Source organism: Urocampus carinirostris, chromosome 7, assembly GCF_059441175.1.
Source record: "Urocampus carinirostris isolate Australia breed hairy pipefish chromosome 7, RoL_Ucar_1.0, whole genome shotgun sequence".
Classification (NCBI taxonomy): Eukaryota; Metazoa; Chordata; class Actinopteri; order Syngnathiformes; family Syngnathidae; genus Urocampus; species Urocampus carinirostris.
In genome coordinates this window covers 376,245-396,473 of record NC_142355.1, presented here as the reverse complement: position 1 = coordinate 396,473, position 20,229 = coordinate 376,245, and the positions used below count along the sequence as shown (strand labels likewise).

The window sequence follows — 20,229 nt, the reverse complement described above, 5'->3', positions numbered from 1 at the left end:
TTCCTAGAAACTTGAGTTGCCGTTTTTTATCACCTCATGTTCAAGTTGTTAAATGTTTCATGTGTTATCACAGAAGACTGCCATTTCTTTTGAAACAGGAAACGTTTTGAGATACAGATCTTCCATTTGTATTCTTCATTTTTTTTAAACACCTCATCAAATATGCAACAATGAAATGGGCAATGTGGCTTACCTTTTACCTTAATACGTTATCATTTTAAAGGCGCAGTGTGCAGTTTTATCAAGACAAAAATCTTATCTAGAAAGGGGTCAAATCTTTTGGCGTGGAAATGAAATAGCTCTGCCTTTACAGCGTTTGATCAGTCGTGGCAGTGCTGAGCAGCCGCCATTACGTTTCTTTTCTCTTTAAAGGGACAGTGTGTATCATTTAATGTCCCCGTGTTAAAAAATGGCAATCATTTAAAAACAATATTGATTTGAATGCTCCGAGATCCCACAAAAAAATCCAAACTTATTTTACATGAGGTTCACCTACAACGGCAGTTGGCACCCAAAAAGGTTGAAAGAGCCCCATTGGACCTCAAAAAACAAAACAAAATATTTTGTTCGGAACCCCAAAACATTAAAAAAAAACTTTATATAAGCCTTGTAAGGAAAGCAATTTTTATACTGTACATTTATATTTCTATATTTTTGTTGGAAAACGTTAAGAATGTCATATTTGTCCTTGTACAGAAAGCACAAAATTTCCCATTATCACATTTTTTTTGAAAAAGCACCAAGAAGCCACTAGGGAGCACCAAAGAGACGCTTGTTGCTGACCCCAGACCCAAAACTGACATGATTGTCATCTTGCAACTCAGGGTACCACCAAAAATGAGAATGAATACACAATACAGCGGCATGGAGTGGTTAAACACCACACACTGTCCCTTCAAAATAACCTCCTTGAACTTTTAATCCCGTCTCCTCTCTTCCCAGCAGACACAAGTAAGGCTTTGAACCTAGCCGATTGACATCATCTTTATTAACATTGGAAAAGGCATCTTTTTCAGTAGTGAGTCTTAAGTCGAAGGTTCTCTTCCCTGAGCCGTCGGTTCTCTTGCCAGGCCTCTTCGCAAGCCGAGCGTTGCTCCGACATCATGGCGTGGAATTCGTTCTAGGAGATATATTGCAGATGGCGACTCCTTGCCCTATGAGGTGATCTTAAGCGTCACTCACCAGCTGGATGCAGAATTGTCGAATCATCTCCGCCTGAAGGTTGATGATGTCGCGGTGACAGGCGTCCCTGTGCACAAGGACGGCAAGAGTTGCCATGCTAAACATAGGGCTCGGGAACCTAAAGGACTTCAGGAAAGCAAAATATCTTTTATGGGGACGGGCATTGAGAATTAGCCTTGGCTAACATGTTATAGTATGTGACACGAGTTTATGGAGCATACACCCCTTTTCAAATGAACAAACCTTGAAACTCTCGCCCCTCTCATTCGCACTCGCCGTCAAATCACTAATAATAATAATAATAACTAGCGCTGTGGCTTCGTATTGAAGGGTTTCATAGGATTGAATAAAGGTTACATTTATTGAGTTTAATGTAAGATATTCACTGGCTGGGCTGTGGTGCCAGGTCAGGGCACCCTAGTAGAAAATGTTGACCTTATGCTCTACATTTCGAATCCAAATATGTCGCTTTCTTGGATTTGAAATATAGTGGAGCGTTTCAAAGCGATATCGGGATGGAAAATAAACTTGCATAGATGGAACACACTTCCTTTGTCCTTACTAGGGAGAGCTAATCTCATCAAGCTGACAAAACTGCCCCGGTTCCCTTATATATTCGAACATGAGCCCACTTTGATCCAGAAGTCCTTTATTTTGAATCAAATTAGAGTTGACTCATTCATTTTTGTGGTTTGATAAACGTGCTGGGATTGAGAAGACCACTCTTAGCTTTGCCAAATTTTCGCAGGTAGTACTGGGCTACCAATATTCACAAGCTCCTTTTCTGGAATGTCAAAATCCCCTCTGATAAATGGCCCTCCTTGGCCAACATGGAACTTTTTTTCCACCTCATCAGATTTATGGTCAACTACCTCTACCACTCAAGCAAATAGCACCAAGCTCAGTTGTACAGACCACTTTAAAATTTTGTGAGCAATTCAGAAAAGCATTCAGACTCCACTGCTCATCTAGACTTCCCCCTGTCAACAGAAAATGACTCATTCCATCATGCTCTCATCGTGCTTTTGAATCGTGGTCCAACAGTGGCCTGAAGACCAAGGACAACCTGTATATTGACAGCGTATTTACTATCCTCTCAGAATTCAAACTCCCCTGCTCTCTTTTATTTCGTTACTTTCAGACTCAGCATTTTATCCAAAACTAATTTCCTCACTTCCTGGACCGGCCTCCAGAGACCATGATGGGCTCATTGTAATCACTAGGCACAGCATAAAAATCAAACATCTCGAAACACTTTTTTTAAAACTCAATCCATTATCACTCAGTTCTGTCTGGGACCAATATCTCCAAATCACAATTTCTGGTAAGGAATGGGACCAAATACTAAATCGTGTCCACTCTTCATCTATTTGTGCCAGACACCAACTCCTCCAATGTAAGATCATGCACAGAAGGCATCTCGCAGACACTTAAAGACAATACCGTGCAATATTTTCTCAGCTTCGGTAGGCCCAGCCTCCTAGTGTGATCCAAAACTATTGCCCATTCCCTGCAAAAGCCTTATTTTGTATTTCCTTTTTCTTTATTTGAAAGCTGTACGACAATTGAATAAAGAATATTTTGTTTCCATTTGTGGTGACTTGGTTCAGATGTAAAGCTGCATGTACTCAACTCTTATAAAACAAAAAAACAAATTCCTCCTCTTTCATTCGAACATTCAACAAAAAAAGTCTAGACCGGTGACAACATCAAACTGTATCTGGCGGACCCATCAGAAATGGCTGACGGATTAAAATCAGGGATACGCGTGTCATCACGAAAAACTATCGATACCAAAATTGGAACGATGAAAAGAAAATATTGCATCTTGCACTAATACTATCCCAAAACTGTATGTAAACACCCAATATATATATATATATATATATATATATATATATATATATATATATATAGATATATCTTCTGCCTCTACATGCCGACAGGTTCTTGTGTAAATATTGTGTCAATTAACTTTTTTTTTTTTTTTAATCCTCACAGTAAAATGTGATACAGTCAGTGCCACGTCTAATTTCCTTGTCACAATATGTTCAACCCATTTTGTAACAATGATAAAAAAGGTATATTCTATTCTATCATGCCCAGGTGGTGACAGACTTATCTATTATCAGTGGCATTTCATCCCTCAAGGTTCCACCTGGTCAAAGCACCTTGTACAACCTTTCTTTGTTGCCAAGGAAACGAGGAGATCTATCCGGTTATGTATCATTTGTTGAGATTGTAGAAAATGAGAAGGATGCTGATCAAGGTAATTTTATGTTGCTATTTTTAATTTCTTAGATGGTAATCGCAACTATGTTTGATAACTCATTTGCAAGCAAAGACTCAAAAAAACTTGTTGCTTGTGTCAGTAGTCAAATGCAGTTGTGATTTGAATGTGCTCAGGTAACTGAAAATTTATGAGCACACGTCAATGGGCTAAAGGACGGGGAGGGATATTGCGTATTTTGAATAAGATGGCCCTATTTTGGGGGTTGATTTGAGACAAAAATACCAGTTTTAGGCAATTATTTTTAAAATGATTTGAGTATAGCCTTTTGAAAATTCAGGTTACAACAATGTTCGTGATAATATTAACATAAATTATGATTAATGTACTCTTTCTGTAACATACCCTCTGTTGTGACTTAATGTATTGTCGTCCGTTTGTTTACCACCATTTGAGAATAAATAAATAGGACTTGTCTATGCCGTAACTTAAAATTAGTTTTACCTGGTTATATCAGTATCAGAAATTATTTTCCCCCCATTTTATTAACACTCCACTTATTGAAACATAAATATTTTGTTTGTACATGATTCAATTGTTTGTTTGTTTGTACATGATTCAAATTGAATCGTTTCTTGTACATGATTCAATTGTTTGTTTGTTTGTACATGATTCAAATTGAATCGTTTCTCCGGCGCCGTCACGAATGGCAGCCACTCCAGCAGCTCCCGTGTTATTTTCGATTGTTCTCAGCTCAGGGATGCTGCTGGAAAAGTGAATTTCCCTTCGGGGATGAATAAAGTATCTATCTATCTATCTATCTATCTGTAGATTTGAGCCGGACGTACTCACGAAAAGAGCCACACCTTCCCGATCCCCGCGCTCTAACTTCGGGCCGGCTCACCTGAACTCGTCCAGCGCTTCGTGGATGCTGTCGGACAGGACTTTCATTTGGATGCTGGTGAAGGGGGGCGGTTCCGTCGCCTCTCCGGTCGCCGCAGGTGAAGGGTGAGCCGAGTCCCGCCGACTAGCGTCCAGCCAACCGGGGGCCTTCGTACCCCCGACGGGCGAATCGTAGCGGAGCTCGGCTTTCACGCCGTCGGCTCTGAGCTCGGGAGTGAAGGGCGTGGCCAGAAAGTTGCGATTGATTGGCTGGGACGCGTCGGGCGGGGTGCGCCCCTCCGCCTGGAAATCAACACCAAACTCTGTAAAGCGGTCGTTCGTCCTCCCCATAAGTAACGAGTTGATGGAAAAAAACAAAAAAACAATCAATTCCATTGTCAACTATACCCTTTGGTTTCAGATAGGGCGTTATTATTTAACTTTTTGTATGAATCTGCAGTATGTTCCATAAATGATATTCTTCATTGCGTTATCATTTTCTATAAAAAAACCCACTTAGGGCCAAGTTTGAGAAAAAATAATGACACGATGATTCAACTTATCGGCATGACTTGTCAACTATTAAAACAGTAATATCGAAGTCACAACCTCTTCAGCCCGGGCAGGCTCCGCCTCCTGTTGTGGTGGCTCCTCCTCCTTCTGGTCAAGCTCCTCCTCCTGGATGACCGGCGACTGGGAGAAGGAGGCGATGCGCAAGTGTCGTCCCGCCGACGTCTTTCCGGGAAGGTCCGTCCGTTCTTCTCGGAGCGGCGAGAAAACGTCCAGACTTCCTCGACCCGAGATCTGAGGAGGCCCCGCGTCCTTGCTATGCAGGCCTGCCGTAGCAAACAGAAGAGCGTGATCCCGGCGCCGCCACCAAATCAAACGGGTGACCGCGACACGCACCTGGAGCCGATCCAAACATCCCCTCGGCGCTGGTCGGCGGACTCGCGGCATCTGCGTACGTCACAGGTTACGTCACGACGCCTGACGTGAATTTTATTATGCGAGAGCTTCAAATGTCTGCGCGTCTCAAAATAAATGGGTCATTTTAGATTATTAAAATATATCACTTCATATTTTCCAATGATATTATTCAATCATTTCATTATTACTTTCATTTAGTTGCAATAAAAGCACATTATGTTTATCCGCATAGTTGAATGAAGTATTTACTTGCTGTATTCATTTGCTCCAATGGACGTATCCTTTGTTTTCTTCGAATCTTTACCAGCGCTTTTTCTGTGGGGCGTTCGTGTAACTCCTGCCTTGAATCGGCTAATCTTATCAGACAACCTTCAAAATCCAGCTGGGTCCAGTGTTGACAAAAGGTCTCTTGTGAAGATGTCACTTCCTTCCTTTGCCCGGTGAAGTTTCATTTTCCATTTAGTCAAATCCACCCTCCTTTCCTTTAAAACAGTGGCGAGCCATTTTTCGATGCCCGTCGAAGGAATGACTTTATCCTAATCGACGGGCCCGGGGTAGACTCGGCTTATCTTTTATTTTGTAACCTTGTGATGAAAGTCCTCAACTGAAATGCTCTCCTTTTTTTCTTGGTCCAAATACTCGGCCCAGATTCTGGAAGTTGAACGCGCAGCGGTACACGGATTGTACGCCAACAGTCAAAAGACCAAAATTGACATTTCCCACAACGCATGTCAACTACGATATCTGCGAAGGGCCACTTCGTGCCAGTATTTCCACATGGATGCCAATAAGTGGAACCAAAGAATAAATGATCCTAAAAATCCCCAAGATTGTGTTATCTATCATACAGTGACACCTCTATATACCAGATTAATTTGTTCTCGGATCAAGCTCGTCTCTAGAAAAGCTTCTATTCCGCGCGAAGATTTACCACACAAAATAACTGAAAACCAATTGTGTAAAAGGCGTAATTTCTCATTGAAAATCCGTACGTGACTCGTTTCACCGTTTCTCAGCACAAAACTGAAAATTGTGAGCGACAAACGTTTTTGGATACGTGCAGCCGTGATGAAAATCATTTCGTGACAACGTAAACTATAAACACAGTTCCGACATTACATTGAAAATGTATTTGTTTAATGTCCTTGAAGGTCCGATTCTTCATCAGATACACCAAAGAATTGTTTCCCTTGCGCACAAGCATTTATTTCTTTCCTTTGGGACAACTTCCTGTTGACTTCATTGTCTAACATTCGTTACTGGTACCGTGAATAAAAAGTGTGATAATAAAATAAAATCGAATGGCTTTTCGTCTGTTATCCATATCACTGTTGGTCTAGTCACACTACACTCTAGTGATTAAGATTTGGCGTTATAACCGCTGCAACGCGGGTTCAATTCCCGTCGCATCTAATGTTTTGCGATTGTTGTCAGCTGTATTTTTTAACTGATGAATCATTGAACAAATACATGAATAAACTACCGAGAAACTTCACGTAAAACGCGCACCCAAACTTAAAGAGTTCTATTTCTGTAAAAAAAAAAAAAAAAAAAGCACTACACACAAATAAATATTTGTTCCCTGACTCCCTAAGGTATAAAAATACAGTAATAAGATAAATATTATAATAAAAGGACTTAAAGCACCGGTTTCTAGTGAACGTCTGGAAATTCTTGTAACTTGGATTTTCATTGGTATGTGGGAGAACATTTCTCCTATGTAAAGGTATCACTGCATTTCATTCATAACATTACATGTAGGTTGTCAGATTTTTTTTCAATACAACTGTAATGTTTGTGACCCGGATAATACCAAAATTCTGAGTTACGTTACATAAAGGAGTTGTTACATTCATTATACAAACCGGTTACATTTATAAGTTAAAAGGGGTCCTTTGAGGACAGCGATTACGCCCACGTGACCCTCGGTGAAATTGAGTTCGAGACCCCCGCGTTGGCTCCGCGTGGACGCCGTCCCAATCGCGGCGTCTTTTTACCGTTTCGCAGCGGCGAGAAGATGTCCAGGCTGCTTCGTCCCAAGTTGTTGAACTTGTCGGCCTCTTGATTGACCGTCTGAGCTAGAGCGCCACCTGCGGGATACGATCAAATCCAGAAGAGGAGTTCCGTCTCCGACCGTCACGTGACATAAACATACCTGCGTTTGTGTAAGGGGTGGAGCTCGAGGCGGGGCCCGGATTTCCGGTGGATGCTTTTGAGGAGCCGGAGACTCGGGACGAAGAAGTTCTGCTCGACTGTCGGAAAAACGGCCACAACGGGTTTAGGGAGCTGGCGAATGTTTTAGCGTGATGAAAATTTGATCGCGTCGGTCAGTCAGCACGGCCTCGACTCGTAAATTCATGTTCGATACATCCGAGCGTGATGACGGCGCGCTTCATTTTAGAGAAAGAAGGAGGAGGAAGTAGGCCTCGGCAGCACTACCTTGTGTCTGGGGGTGGCGGCGCGCTGATAGCGCAGACAGGTGACGGGTGTGGCGTGCGCCGGCGTCACCCTGACGGGGGCGCTGCTGTTCCTCAGGTCGTAGCGCGAGATGTCACCTTCACTGGAGCCCACCAGCACGCCCGAGCCGTCCGGGGTGAAGGCCAAGCACGTTAACGGGTTCTCTGTGCGGATGCAGCGCAGCACTCTACAAAAACAGAACCAAAAAAAAAACCACGTACGCTCAGATTTCTATACGAGGTGAGGCGTTCGCTCACCTTCGACGTCTCACATTTTGCTGGCGGTGTCGTAGCAGACGATCTTCTTGTCCAGGCCGGCGCTAAGCACCAGCAGCTCGCTGGCGGGCGAGAAGGCCACACCCGAGGAGGGCGCTTTGTGAGCGTCGCGGAAGGCGTGAAGCTCCTTCTGCGTGTTGACGTCCCACAGAGTCAGCCAGCCGCCCGCCGACACGCTGCCCAGCAGCGAGCGCTTCAAGACCGAAAGCGCCAGGTCGCGCACCGGCTGTACCCGACAAGGTTAGTGACGCACGGAAGACCAAGAAGGCAGACATCTTCACAAAATTGCTCAAATTCGCCCTATGCTGTCTCAGTCAGATGCAGGATTAGAATTCACGCGTTTGTTACTTCCCGTCTCGAATGACTGTAAAGTACTACTCTCTGGTCTTCCCAAGTCCAAAATCAAAAGCCAAAATGCTGCAGCCAGGCTTTTAACCAAGACAAGAATGTTTGATCACATGACCCTGAATTGAGCTAACCTGCATTGGCACCCTATTAGCTTCAGATGTGATTTGAAGGTTCTGGTGGTAGTATAGAAATTCATGCATGGACTTGCTCTCTCATATCTTTCAGATCGAATTTCCCCCTATGTTCCGGTCTGGAGCCTTCGCTCTGAAAACGCCGGTCTACTCGTGATCCCAAAAGCCAAGAAGAGATCCGCAGGTTCGAGAGTGTTCTCCATCCGGGCCCCGGTGCTGTGGAATGCTCCTCCCCTCGAGATTTCATCCGCAACCTCAGTGGAAATATTTAATTCTAAGCTTTAAACGCACTTCTACTCTATAGCATATGAATAATCTATATTTGATGTTGATAATATGTGTATTATTTGCCCTCATGTAGGTTTTAGATCAGGGGATGCTGTCATAATAGTCTGTAACAATAGTTTGCAATAGTCTTTGATCTATGCAGCTCTTTGAGACTCTTTGTGATTAAGGGCTATATAAATAAACATGACTTGACTTGCCTAGAAGGGTCTATGTCTTTTTTCCATCACGGGCTCACTTCCAAGCAGGAGGATTCAGAGCAGCATAACTCGTACAATTTGTAAGGCGAGCGACACTCAAAGAAAGGGTTCCGAGTACTGATGTGTCGTTCCTGAACAAAACGGTTCTATGAGCCAGTTCCCCACCAATCAAGAGGAACGTAGCGAACTGATGAAGCTATTAAAAACCTAAGAAATATTTGGGAATATGTCCAGATAGAGCAATATTTAGATTGAGACACATTTCCTCAATATTCAAATCCTCATAACATGAACCAAAAGGTAGCTGCTGATGCCAGTTAGTAACGCTGTGCTCGTCGCAGCTAATGACCCTTAATTCTAGTGAGATCGTCTGAGATTTATTGTATTTATTTATTCAGCCAGTATAAACCATAAACACGATATATACAAAAAATAATTTGACACGCCAACTCTCAAAAATGATAATAGATGTAAAAGAATAGAGTAAAAAAGATATTGTAGTGTATAATACAAGGTAATTAAATAGAATAGTTTAAAAAGAAAGAATATGTAAATAACAAGACAAGAGTAGAATAGGTCGGAGGAACCTCGTTGGCATAGTACTATACATAATAACCTAATAATATCCACAGGGCGTTGTAACAGTAGTTCCTCTCTAGAATATTGCGTGATAGAATAGGTTGTAGAGACGCGTCGCCTTCGATCGGCGCCGGGACAGCGCCACGTGACGTCATCACTACGCGTCGGCTGCTAGATCAAAAGAGGTCGCTAATTAATGTTAGCCAAGTCGACCCCTAAAGCAATGGCTTAACAGCTAACCGCAAAGGCAAAATAGGAAGCTCACAACTTCAAATAAAAAGGAAATGTTTATTCTTCCGGTGTATAATGCGTTACAATTTTTCTTTTAAATTGAGAAGAATGATGCCAGAAGCAGCCTGAGCGACGCTAGCTCTTATGATTCAGGCACCATCAGTAAGTTTGTAGAGCAAAAAAACGTGCCCTGGCTCAAAAACGGTTGAAAAACACTGTCCTAGGCCATCGGGGCACAAAACCAGGTATTTACTTTCGCCTTTTTTTCGGGAGCGGTTCTTTCAAAACTCTAGCACAAATGGAAGTGAGCCAGCCACGGAAATGAGCTTCACGAGAGTGGTACCTGTTGGCTGCCGTGTCCGAAGGCTTTGCCGGACGTGTTGGTGCCCAGGCTGTAGAGCGCCAGGTTACCGTCGGTGGATCCCGACGCCAGCAAACTGTCGTTGGCGTTGAAGGAGACGCGCGTCACCTCGTCGGCGTGATCCTGGAAACGCCGAGGCCTCAGGACCGGACGGAATACGGCGGCGCCGGAGACTCACCTGCACCGAACGCTGCAGCCGGGACATCTTCAAGTCCCAAATGTGAACGCGGCCGTCCGGACCGCCGCTGGCCACGAATCGCGAGGAGCCGCTGAGGCACACGCACGTCTGACCTCTCTGGACCCAAAGAGCGGCGATTAGCCGAGGCCGAAAACGCATGGATGGCGCTCACTCACCCCCTGCGCCATCTCCAGCAAGGGTGTTTGCGGGGACTCCAGGCTGGAGAGGGCGATCTTGTCACCGCTGCTGCTGACGCTGACAATGTGCTGATCTGCTGCGGGGTCAAGGAGCGAACCGACACCTCGCGTTTTGACTCCCGAGCGGGAGCGCGAGTCGGCGTTGTCGACGCAAATCGCTCATAAAAATAGTCAACGATATATTCTATGGTCAACTATTGTCACGCTTTTTCCAACAGAGTGAAGCTGGATACAGCGGATAGAAGGACTACTTGTGTTGTAGATTAATGGCGTCGGAGCTTGACATATTGAGGACACATTTGTTTAAGACAGGAAATTCCAGGCTTGTTTCCACAGAGTTTAAATGTCAGCGAGTGTTATTAATAATAACATTCGCCTTGCAAGCTGATAGGAATTTGGCTGTGTCAGGCCGACTCCAACGATTTTCTTGGAAATTGTGTAACTTTGGAGAATCGAAAGAGGACAAAAACATTCTGAGGAAAAACATTGTCAATTCCTGGTAGCACGCACTTTGAGAAAAACAAGTGCTTCATCACGAGGGGACGCACTAAGCGACATGGGATATTTCTGACGTGATGTTTTCACTCCGGAGGGTATAAGAACGCCGATTGTCTCTTAGACGAATGAGAACTCCGTTTTGGACACTGATGAACATTAATAAACAGCTTCTCCCTCTCCTGTCAAGATTCATCTGCTCTGTTTATATTTCTGGGGCCTATTTCACGGGCTGCTCCGAAACTTGCAGAGTTTGCCAAGCAGACTTTGGGTATCGTGGCAGTACCTCAGTGACGCATGAACATTTAAAGAGAACAGTCAGACAGTCGGACTGGCTTCGGTAAGATTCCGTTAACATTCATGCCTAGTATATTTGATACAAAGAGAGCTTGAGCGTTATGCCAGACTGTGCATGACCAGCGTATTTGAAATTAAATTCATTGCGCTCAAAGAACAAACATCCCTCGTTAAAACGTTGAAAACGACAAACGTCAGTTGTTAAAACTGTTTCATTAAAACTTTGAAGAATCATAAGAGTACAGTGGTCAAAGATATAGCAGTGGACCACTGAATGTACTTGACACCATTTTACTTTTTAAATATTTGTTTTATTTACTGTTCTACAGCTGCTTGGGTTACATAAGTGCTTCTCAATTATTTTCTGTTGCCCCGGGGGAAGAGTTATAAAAAAAATAAAATAAAATAAAGTTACCCCTCCAGAATTGTGCCTATTTGGATGGGGAATTTTAGTCCATTTTTGTACGAATGCGCAGTATTTTCAATAAAAGATGTGTTTTTCACTGTGTTCTTGTGTTTATTATTATTTGCCATGTGATTAAATCAACTTCATACTAAATGTAAGTAAAAATGAATATTCATCCGGTGACACCACCAATCCTTTCAATAGTCGGTGACTAATCGACCATGAAAATAGTCGCTCGTTGCAGCCCTACATCAGACCACCGCTCAGCTCCGGAGCAAAAAACGCTCGACCTCAAATCAGTAGCGTCAGATAGTCTTGTGCCTTTTTCACAATTACAATAGGGTTAAGAGTCCATTTTTATGAATAATGATAATATTTACTTTTTTCATGCTTTTTTGCAAAGCGGACGGGAGCAGATCATGACAACGGTTTGCAGATGGGAAAATACAAGCTTAAGTCAACGTGACGTTTTGAGACCAACACGTTACAAAGGAATATGTTTATGTAACGCGATTACTTTTCTCAGTAATGAGTTCTGTAGCACGTTATTAATAACATTTTGTAACGGTCGTTGCTACTTGTGGGGTTACTCCGTTACTTTACAAATGCAGATCATGAATTATAGTGGCGTCTTGATTGTCGAGAACTCTTGCTTCACTTTTGTTATCACGTCCGTCCCTCGATCCATCGGTTGCATTAGTTGCGCGAGCACAGAATTGAAAGCAAAAGTGTGCTCGATTTTGGTCTTTTCTTTCGTCAGATTATATTTGCAACACACAATGCCGAGAGAGAAAAAGAAAATGTTATGCACAGCACCCAGAAATGAGATCTTCCTGTTGTTTCAAGCCCAGCGACAAAATGGATATGGAGTGTCTCCGTTAAAGCAAGCGCTCAAGATTGCACAAGCCATAAATATGAAAAGGTTCTACAGTTGGGTGTACACGTTTTCTTCCTTGACTTTTATTACGTGGCTATTATTTTAAAGCATTTTGAGAGGGTCGGCCTTTATGTGCGTATTTACGCTAAATTCTAACTTCTTAGTTTCAGAAAAACATGCTACTTCTTGTTGTCAATAGTCTTAAGAAGGAACTGACTTTTTAAATGAATTCCCGAGTAACTGTAACTAATGACTTTTTTCAGTAACGCGCCCAACTTCCAAGGGCATTTTTGACCAAAATTTTGAATTCTGAACGTAATAACAGACCCCAAAACCATCAAGGATTGCCAATCTTCATAAATACACATCACGTTTTTGCTCCTCTGACTTATTCGACTTATGAAGAACCAAAAAGGATCCTGTTGGCTGTCCAGCAGGCCTGCGCCACTGGGCTGCTGCTGCCGTGCGGGTTGAAGTTCCGGAGCAGCGTCATGGAGTCGGCGTCCCAGATTTTCACCGCATCTCCCGTTGACAGCAGGCACGTCACGTCATCCATGGCCTAGGCGCTTGCGTACAAACACATACAACAAGACGCGGTTAACCGGAATGACTCAAAAGACATGAAAGGATTTTATACATTTGACTACAAAGTACATGTACTCAGTTTAATGCAGTCGAGATAATTACTGTTTTTATTCAAGGTACATTAGAAGGTTAGGCTGTGTGGAATGCATCAGACGTATTTCTGATAACAGAAGTCCCGTGAGTGCTGACGGAGAAGGCTAGACGTAGAAGGGCAGACGTCGGGGCGCGCCGGTATGCAAAGGTTGCGGAGCCCGGCCGACACGCCCTCATGCGAGGGGAAGGCCAATGACAGAAAGCTAACGTTAACGACAGATGATACATAGCACATAGCCAACGGGATGTCTTTTCTTTGTTTGTGAAAAGTATAAATGATCCGGGGCAACTGGGACCGCAGTCTCCTGTTGATACACTTAGGTCTTCTGTTAGGAACAATGAACGTCCGCCCCGTGTAATCCTTCTGGTCATTTCTCTCTCAAAAAATGAGCGCGCATAATTGTTGGAAAAATGTGGGTCGTGTTTGGTTAATGGAATTAGATAACTCATTCAAACAATTTGGTCAACGCTACATTTTGATAGAAAATTCCCAACAACATTTATAATATCTTTAACTAGGGGCTACAAATTTATTAAAGCGTTCTCAAAAATATCATTTTCAACTTTGCGTGCTAGGCTGGGACTTATCCAGTTAAGAGTTGCACAGAGTTCATTATTCAAATTCTAAACAGTCTCACATTCATCCAGATGTCCTGTGACAAATGCCGTGGCTTCTCCTGCTATCTTAAGTCATAGGTTCTAATGCTGCCTCAACGTGTACGACTTTTGGAAGGGTTATTTGAACACGACGTCATCTATTCTTTGGGTGAACCTTCCCCACCGATAGCAGTATTTGGGGTAAGGGACACTTCTATTGCTTTGAATTCTACCCAAAGGATAACCTTTACATCTTGTGCATTTGCTCAGGAAATGCTGGTGTACTTGTGACCCCAAGAGCCAAGAAGAAATCTACAGGCTCGAGAGCGCTTTGTGGAATGCTCAAATATGCCATGTTCTCTCTGAAACTTGAAAAGATTGATACACTTTGAAAGGGAGGAAATATGCATTTTTTCCAAAAGTGGCTATTGCTAATCACTTACTTTAATAGCTTGAAGCTGTTGCCCCTCCTAAATGCGTGCTTGATAATATTGTTTTGGTTTACTGTGTATAGTTCCATAGTGGTTAACAGGCTTGCCTCACATGTGAAAGGTTCAAGACCGGGTGGAAACGTGTTGGCCTGGAGAGAAATGGGCGCCACCAGGCTGTATTGGCCCAAAACACACCACAGGAACTGATGGCCTCACAACCTACCTTGTTTTCGAGTAGTTACAGACGCCCACGGACAACCAAGTAAAGTCGAGTATTTGTATGTGCGTTGTATCCTATGCTGTCATTTGACAGCCCTTCACCCAGCATTTTTGCAAGGTCCATTTGTATTGTTTTAAAAGTACAATGTATGTTTAGTTATAACTGTACATTTGTTGCAATCAATGGAAATCTCAGCACTCTATGCCATACTTAAGTTTTTGGAACTTTGCAATATTTAGTGGGCTAAAAGTTAAATCACTTAAAACGAAGAGACTCTAAGTGCGGCTAGGCTAACAGTCAGGCTAACAACTTTTAAATTGACCGAAACTCTTTCGACAAAAACCCGCTGACGGACAACGCGTTAAAAACAACCCGCAAAGTGTCCTGAAAGGACTTTTATCAAAATGAGAAGAGCGAGATATTATCCAACCTTTTTTTGTCGATTTTTGGCCGAAAGTTGGAGACGTTGGGAAACGTTCAAAAACGAAGACGCTGCCGCCACTACGGAGAGCCACGAGGGACATGCGTGACGTCACTCATAATCACCAATTTTTGTATTGAATTTTTTTCTCTTGGTATGTTTTTTTCTTACACTAGTAATATGAAACAGTGTATTACAATTTTATGAGAACCACTTCGAACCATAACAGAAAAAAGTACAGTGTCATTGTTTACATTAATTGTCCATTATTAGTAATGTCCATTATTAGTAATGACAATTCTGAACGGACCCAATTTGACGACTTACCATTTAAAATCAAGTTTTTAAACAATTGGCAAATGTACTCATGTCTCACACTCTTATGGTTGATATAGTCATTTTGAAAAACTTCCATTAAAGAGACACTGAAATATCTGACCATTAGATGTTGCTTTATCGTGTAGTGCAATCGAAAACGAATGCTACAAAACACAAGGGGGAATATAAACCATGGAGACTCAAAGAGATCAAACAGCACTATTTTCTACTCATTTTTGCCCAGCCTTTCACAAGGTTTTTGGGGGTACCCATAACAATCAAGTCAGCTCTTTTGAAACATTCACAATTAAATGATAGTTTGTGTATTCAAAGTTGTAGTATCTTCTTATTAAAGGAGTACAGAATTTTGAACTTTCGTACTCACTGAGGCCATCTCCTGGCCTGTCTCATCATTACAGCCTATGCAACCTCATACTTGCGCGCAATGTGCATTTCTTAGACACACTTAAACTCATCTTTCCTGGGGTTTGGACTGCACTTGAAAAAAGCAACTTCTCAGTTTCACAATTTTCATGCCACACTGACAAAGAGTGGGACTGAGCATGAAAATCATGTCCAGTCCCTAACAGCTTTGCTAAAAGATAAAAGCAGATAGTCGCAGTGGAATATAAGGGAAAAGAGCGCTTTTAACTCAGTTGGGCATTAACTTTTAACCTCACATTTGATGAATGAAGTTTCTTGTTACCACTGGAAGGCGCGAAACAATAAACAATGTCCTTTGTTAAAAAGAAGAACCAATTCAGTACGGAACTCATTTATTTGCCCCCGAAAAATCAAACTTTAGTAAACACAAAAAGTGGAATGGAATTGAAAAGCCATTGGGCGAGATACAAACAAAAATAAATAAATATGAAAGAATAAATCCGGGAACTTTTACGTTAAAAAGGTGATCACTATATTGCATGAGGAAAGCGTTTTCCCCCTGGACAATGTCCTTAAAAAGTCTTAATATTTGGCATTCGGACCCCTTCTCCCGATGGCCTTCCCGTCCACTCCGTACGGAATGGCAAGCGTCTCAGCGTTGCATCCTGGCGTAGGCATAGTAGATAAAGAAGAAGAAGACCACCAGTCCCACGGCCACGTAGCACAAAATGCGGCGGTTGTCGCGGCCCGAACGGACCATGCTGTTGAAGCGCTTGACGGTGCCGCTCAGCAGGCCCGTGGTGCTCAGGAAGTTAGAGTCCTGGTAAAAAGACAAAATCCAAAACCTTCAGAGCAGCCGCCTCGCAAAATGTGCACGTCCGACTCACCATGCCGTCCAAATAGTCGTTTTGATCCTCTGCCTCTCGGTCGATGTCGTACGCCAACTGTCGGAAAAGTTTTTCACACTTAAAATGGCCGCCAAGATTTACTGTTTCATTCACAAAGGACGAAAAACTCGAAAGAGGCCGGTTTTGGCGAGTTTCCCTTTCTCTTTGCAGTTTGAAAAGTTTGAAAACATTGCTCAATGTTAGAGGCGGGCCGATAATCAGCACTGATATTTGGGTAATTGACGAATAGAGCTATTTCTATTCATTTGACGGGCAGTTCATAAAGTCTCAGATGCAGCCAAAACTATCTCTTCTCCCCTCGCTAACCACCCAGTGCCTTCTGATTGGATAAGTGACATGGGGGTGGAGAAACTCAAGCAGGAACCATTACGTGATAGAAAAGCATGTTTGCAATTAAGCGATAGCATAAAAAGTGTATCGAACTTGTTTTAGGGAAGCACGTTCAGGTAAAAACTGATATATTAGCTATTATCATAACATTAATTCCTCAATCAGGCGTGTTTGTGATTGAGAGAGCATAAAAAGCGCGCTCAAGTGGAAGGCTAAGTGACTAACTGTTACCATAACATTAGTTCATCAATCTAGCTCTTAAAAAGGAGGGCCCACACATTTTAATTCGCCAGCTGTTATTTTAAGTCATGTTGGTTGATTCAACATTTGTATTCATTTATTGTAAAGGAAATTCTGTACTGTTAGTTTTTGATTTGAGTAAAAGATTAGTCATGTTTAGTAAAATGTGGAACTGGAGTCGTCCAATTTCGTTGTCACAATATATCCCGTGTTGTAACAATGACAATAAAGGCATATTCTATTCTATGTTAGTTGTATCAAAAATCTAATTTATTTGCTGTAAAAGGTTTCAGACACCTATTAAAGTTTTATTTAAACATTTTTAGTTTCCTTTTGCATTATTGAACATATGTTCAGCTGATTTTTAAGCTTTTACAGCAAATGAATATCAGTTATCGTCTTCCTCTTAATGCTATAATGTTCGGTATTGGCCCTGAAAACCCATAACAATCAATCCTTAATTGAAATCAAATTTGAGATCTCCTTTTATGATGTGATGTCTCTGTTGATTATATTTTCATACACGTGGCCAGACAACTCAACGTTGTCCCACTTTATTCTTTAAAACATGACCGAATACATTTCTTTTGTTGGCCTTTTCCAAAAAGACCGCCAAGTTTTCCATTAAAAATCCTGCAGATGTTTTCAAGCTATGGCCACACATGTTTGATTGACATTAAACTAAGGAACAAATGACCAAACAAGACACTATTATTGGTTTTTAGAAAATTGAAAAGGAGCCGACGTGGGAAACTATCACGACCTGGTCATGATGAACTTTAAATCGTTACATTTCTCTTTATTAAGGTGTAGAGTATATGCTCATATTATCATAGTGGCATATAATGGGGGGAGGGGGGTGATAATATATTCATCAATCCTGATTACACACCATGAATCATTGTGTATATTTTTAATCCTTAAAGTGCAGTTTTAGGTTAATATATTTTTGAACTTTACGATATTTCAATCTGATTATGTTAGTCAGTTGAGTGAATGAAGACAATTGCTGTTATTTATTTTCTTTTATTTTGAATATATTTGGCCCGCTTGTGCTAAAATAGAAACGACTACCAACTGTGTACTGCAACTGGTGCCTGAAAAATAGCTGCTAGCGTTGTAGGGGAATGGTCTAGCATCGATATTCTCCATTAAAATGTTTATTTTTTTTGCTGTTGTCAGCCTGAACTTAGCACTTTTTTAGCTCCAGCAATTACCAGTTGAAATTTGAAAATCAGTTTCTCATCCTTTTGCGTCAATTTGTAGACTTCATTGCTTTTAGAGACTATTTACATTTACAATTAATTCGTCCCCAGAAACTACTAATTGGTCTTTCTTCAGTCAATTAGCAGTTAACACTCGGGAGTTATCTTGTAGTGGATGTTCTGATTTGACCGTAATTTTATCCTAGACCAGTGTTTTTCAAGCCTTTTTGAATCAAGGTACACTTATATTTACAAAAAAGTTCCGAGGCACACCGTCCGTCAAAAATGTTTGAAAATGAAGTTACGTCAAATATTTCACCGTCCTACTTCATAAGTAGGTAATTAGTATATAAAAAGAGGAAAATAATACTTAAAATAAAAAAGAATGATGAGCTTTAATTATGTTTTATTTTTACAGTGCAATCGTAAACCGCTTTGTTAAACAAATTAAGTTATTTAATGTACTGTTCTACCTCATGAGCAGTTCATTATTTTATAAAAAGTATATAAAAATCGACTGCCACCTACTGATATGGATGACTATTACAGTTCCACGTCTGAAGATAGCAAAAATACTGAATAATGGCTTGATTCTTTGGAAAGATAAAATAGGACAAAATCCAGCGGCACACTATTGTATTAAACATAGTTGTAAACGCACTATTCCCAATCTACCCCCATTTTCTGAATTCTGCGAGTAATGCTTTTTTCGTATTTAAATTTGAACACATGAATAGTTGGACATTGTTTGATCTTATCTAGTAAATGATTCCAAAGTTTGACTCCACACACAGACACACACATACTTGTCCTGGTTTTTCTCACCTTTGGGATTTTGAATTGACTACATATTTAATATTTGACACGTTCGAAGTCGATTGTTGTTAACACTGTCAAAAGAATGATTCCAATAAATGTTCTTATTGTTGTAGGTTTGAAGAGATGATGTTTAATAGCAAATAAACAAGGTGAGGTTTGAAGAATTTTAAGGAATGAAGAGATTTTGCTACTTACAGATTTGAGTCTGGAAACTTTGTTGACCAAGTTGTCAGCGAGTCGTTTGTTTTCAGCGTCCAGCATCTCCTCCACCGAGCCATGGCCTGCCACGACAAACACGCGATGGCGTTACACCTTCTATGACAAAAACACTCACCGTTTGAAAGAAAGGACAATAACGAGTGACACAATTTTGATCCGAAGGCGAAAGAGTTTGTCAAATAACGACAGCAAAGCAAACTCGTCACCTCTGTTCCAGTCCGCCGCCATGTTGGCCAGGGAGTGACGTCACGCACCAAGGCTGACTCGGAACGTGACGTGATTGGATAAAAGGCTGCCTGACGTAAACAAGGAAGTTTGTGATTTTAGTTCGGCTTATTTTCTTTATCCATTGAATTGACTGTTTAAATAAATACAAAAATAAGTTGGTTTGTACATGAATTTTAACTTGTGAATATATAATTTCTATTGATAAGTAGAGTGCTCTCACTGGCTAACTAAATTAATCATTTTAGACTGGGCCAATTTCTTTACTGATTTAATCCATTGTTTGGTTCTATAATTGGACATCAAAATAATTGCTATATACGTGAATTTATATTTATGAAACTAAATATATTTTGACAAATAAAATGCTCTAAGTGAGTCATTCCTAAGACTTAAAAAGTGGTCGGCGGCGCCCTCTGTTGGCTGCGGCTGCATCGGCTCGCTACAACGGGTCAGGTGCAATCGACATTTCGTTCTGTGTACATTGTTACACAGAATGACAATACAAGGAAATTATTTATTTATTTATTATTTATAAAAGCAGCCATGATGGCGATGAGGAATTCCACAAGTCAATGTACATTGATTAGTCATTCTCATAATTTGATCTTCTACTGATGTCTAAAAGAAAAAAAAGAAAAATATAAAATATTACAATTAATAGTCATTAATTAAAAATTAATAAAATTAACAAAA

At 41.4% G+C, this 20,229-nt stretch overlaps 2 protein-coding genes across 4 annotated transcripts; both read right to left on the bottom strand.

Moving 5' to 3' along the window:
* Nucleotides 1-968: 968 nt before the first annotated feature.
* nedd1 (NEDD1 gamma-tubulin ring complex targeting factor) lies at nt 969-15,001 on the bottom strand. Of its 3 annotated transcripts, none has more exons than XM_088339448.1 (14): nt 14,895-15,001; nt 12,959-13,104; nt 10,443-10,537; nt 10,267-10,383; nt 10,071-10,211; nt 7,950-8,179; nt 7,661-7,865; nt 7,377-7,473; nt 7,219-7,311; nt 5,201-5,251; nt 4,904-5,130; nt 4,317-4,597; nt 1,183-1,308; nt 969-1,120 (listed from the first exon to the last, which is right to left on the bottom strand). In XM_088339448.1, the coding sequence occupies exons 2-13, from the start codon at nt 13,092-13,094 to the stop codon at nt 1,206-1,208; spliced, it is 1,776 nt and encodes a 591-aa protein (XP_088195574.1). In that variant the 5' UTR covers nt 13,095-13,104; nt 14,895-15,001; the 3' UTR covers nt 969-1,120; nt 1,183-1,205. The 3 variants fall into 3 exon arrangements, with proteins under 3 accessions (XP_088195574.1, XP_088195572.1, XP_088195573.1); XM_088339446.1 differs by having other exon boundaries at nt 1,183-1,249; XM_088339447.1 differs by lacking the exon at nt 5,201-5,251 and having other exon boundaries at nt 1,183-1,249.
* Nucleotides 15,002-15,962: 961 nt separating this feature from the next.
* Nucleotides 15,963-19,594, bottom strand: bet1l (Bet1 golgi vesicular membrane trafficking protein like). The gene is made up of 4 exons (XM_088339449.1): nt 19,515-19,594; nt 19,285-19,370; nt 16,475-16,531; nt 15,963-16,407 (listed from the first exon to the last, which is right to left on the bottom strand). Exons 1-4 carry the CDS (start codon nt 19,534-19,536, stop codon nt 16,240-16,242), a joined length of 333 nt encoding a protein of 110 aa, XP_088195575.1. The 5' UTR covers nt 19,537-19,594; the 3' UTR covers nt 15,963-16,239.
* Nucleotides 19,595-20,229: the final 635 nt, after the last annotated feature.

Excerpts from the sequence above, each read along its gene's own strand:
- nedd1 (XM_088339446.1), bottom strand. The coding sequence starts at position 13,094 with ATGGATGACGTGACGTGCCTGCTGTCAACGGGAGATGCGGTGAAAATC. Across the intron at positions 10,538-12,958 it reads GGCCTGCTGGACAGCCAACA|ATCAGCACATTGTCAGCGTC; the intron begins GGATCCTTTTTG and ends ACCCCGCAGCAG. Across the intron at positions 10,384-10,442 it reads TGCTGGAGATGGCGCAGGGG|AGAGGTCAGACGTGCGTGTG; the intron begins GTGAGTGAGCGC and ends CTTTGGGTCCAG.
- bet1l (XM_088339449.1), bottom strand. The coding sequence starts at position 19,536 with ATGGCGGCGGACTGGAACAGAG. Across the intron at positions 19,371-19,514 it reads GGCGGCGGACTGGAACAGAG|GCCATGGCTCGGTGGAGGAG; the intron begins GTGACGAGTTTG and ends TTGTCGTGGCAG. Across the intron at positions 16,532-19,284 it reads AAGTTTCCAGACTCAAATCT|TTGGCGTACGACATCGACCG; the intron begins GTAAGTAGCAAA and ends CTTTTCCGACAG.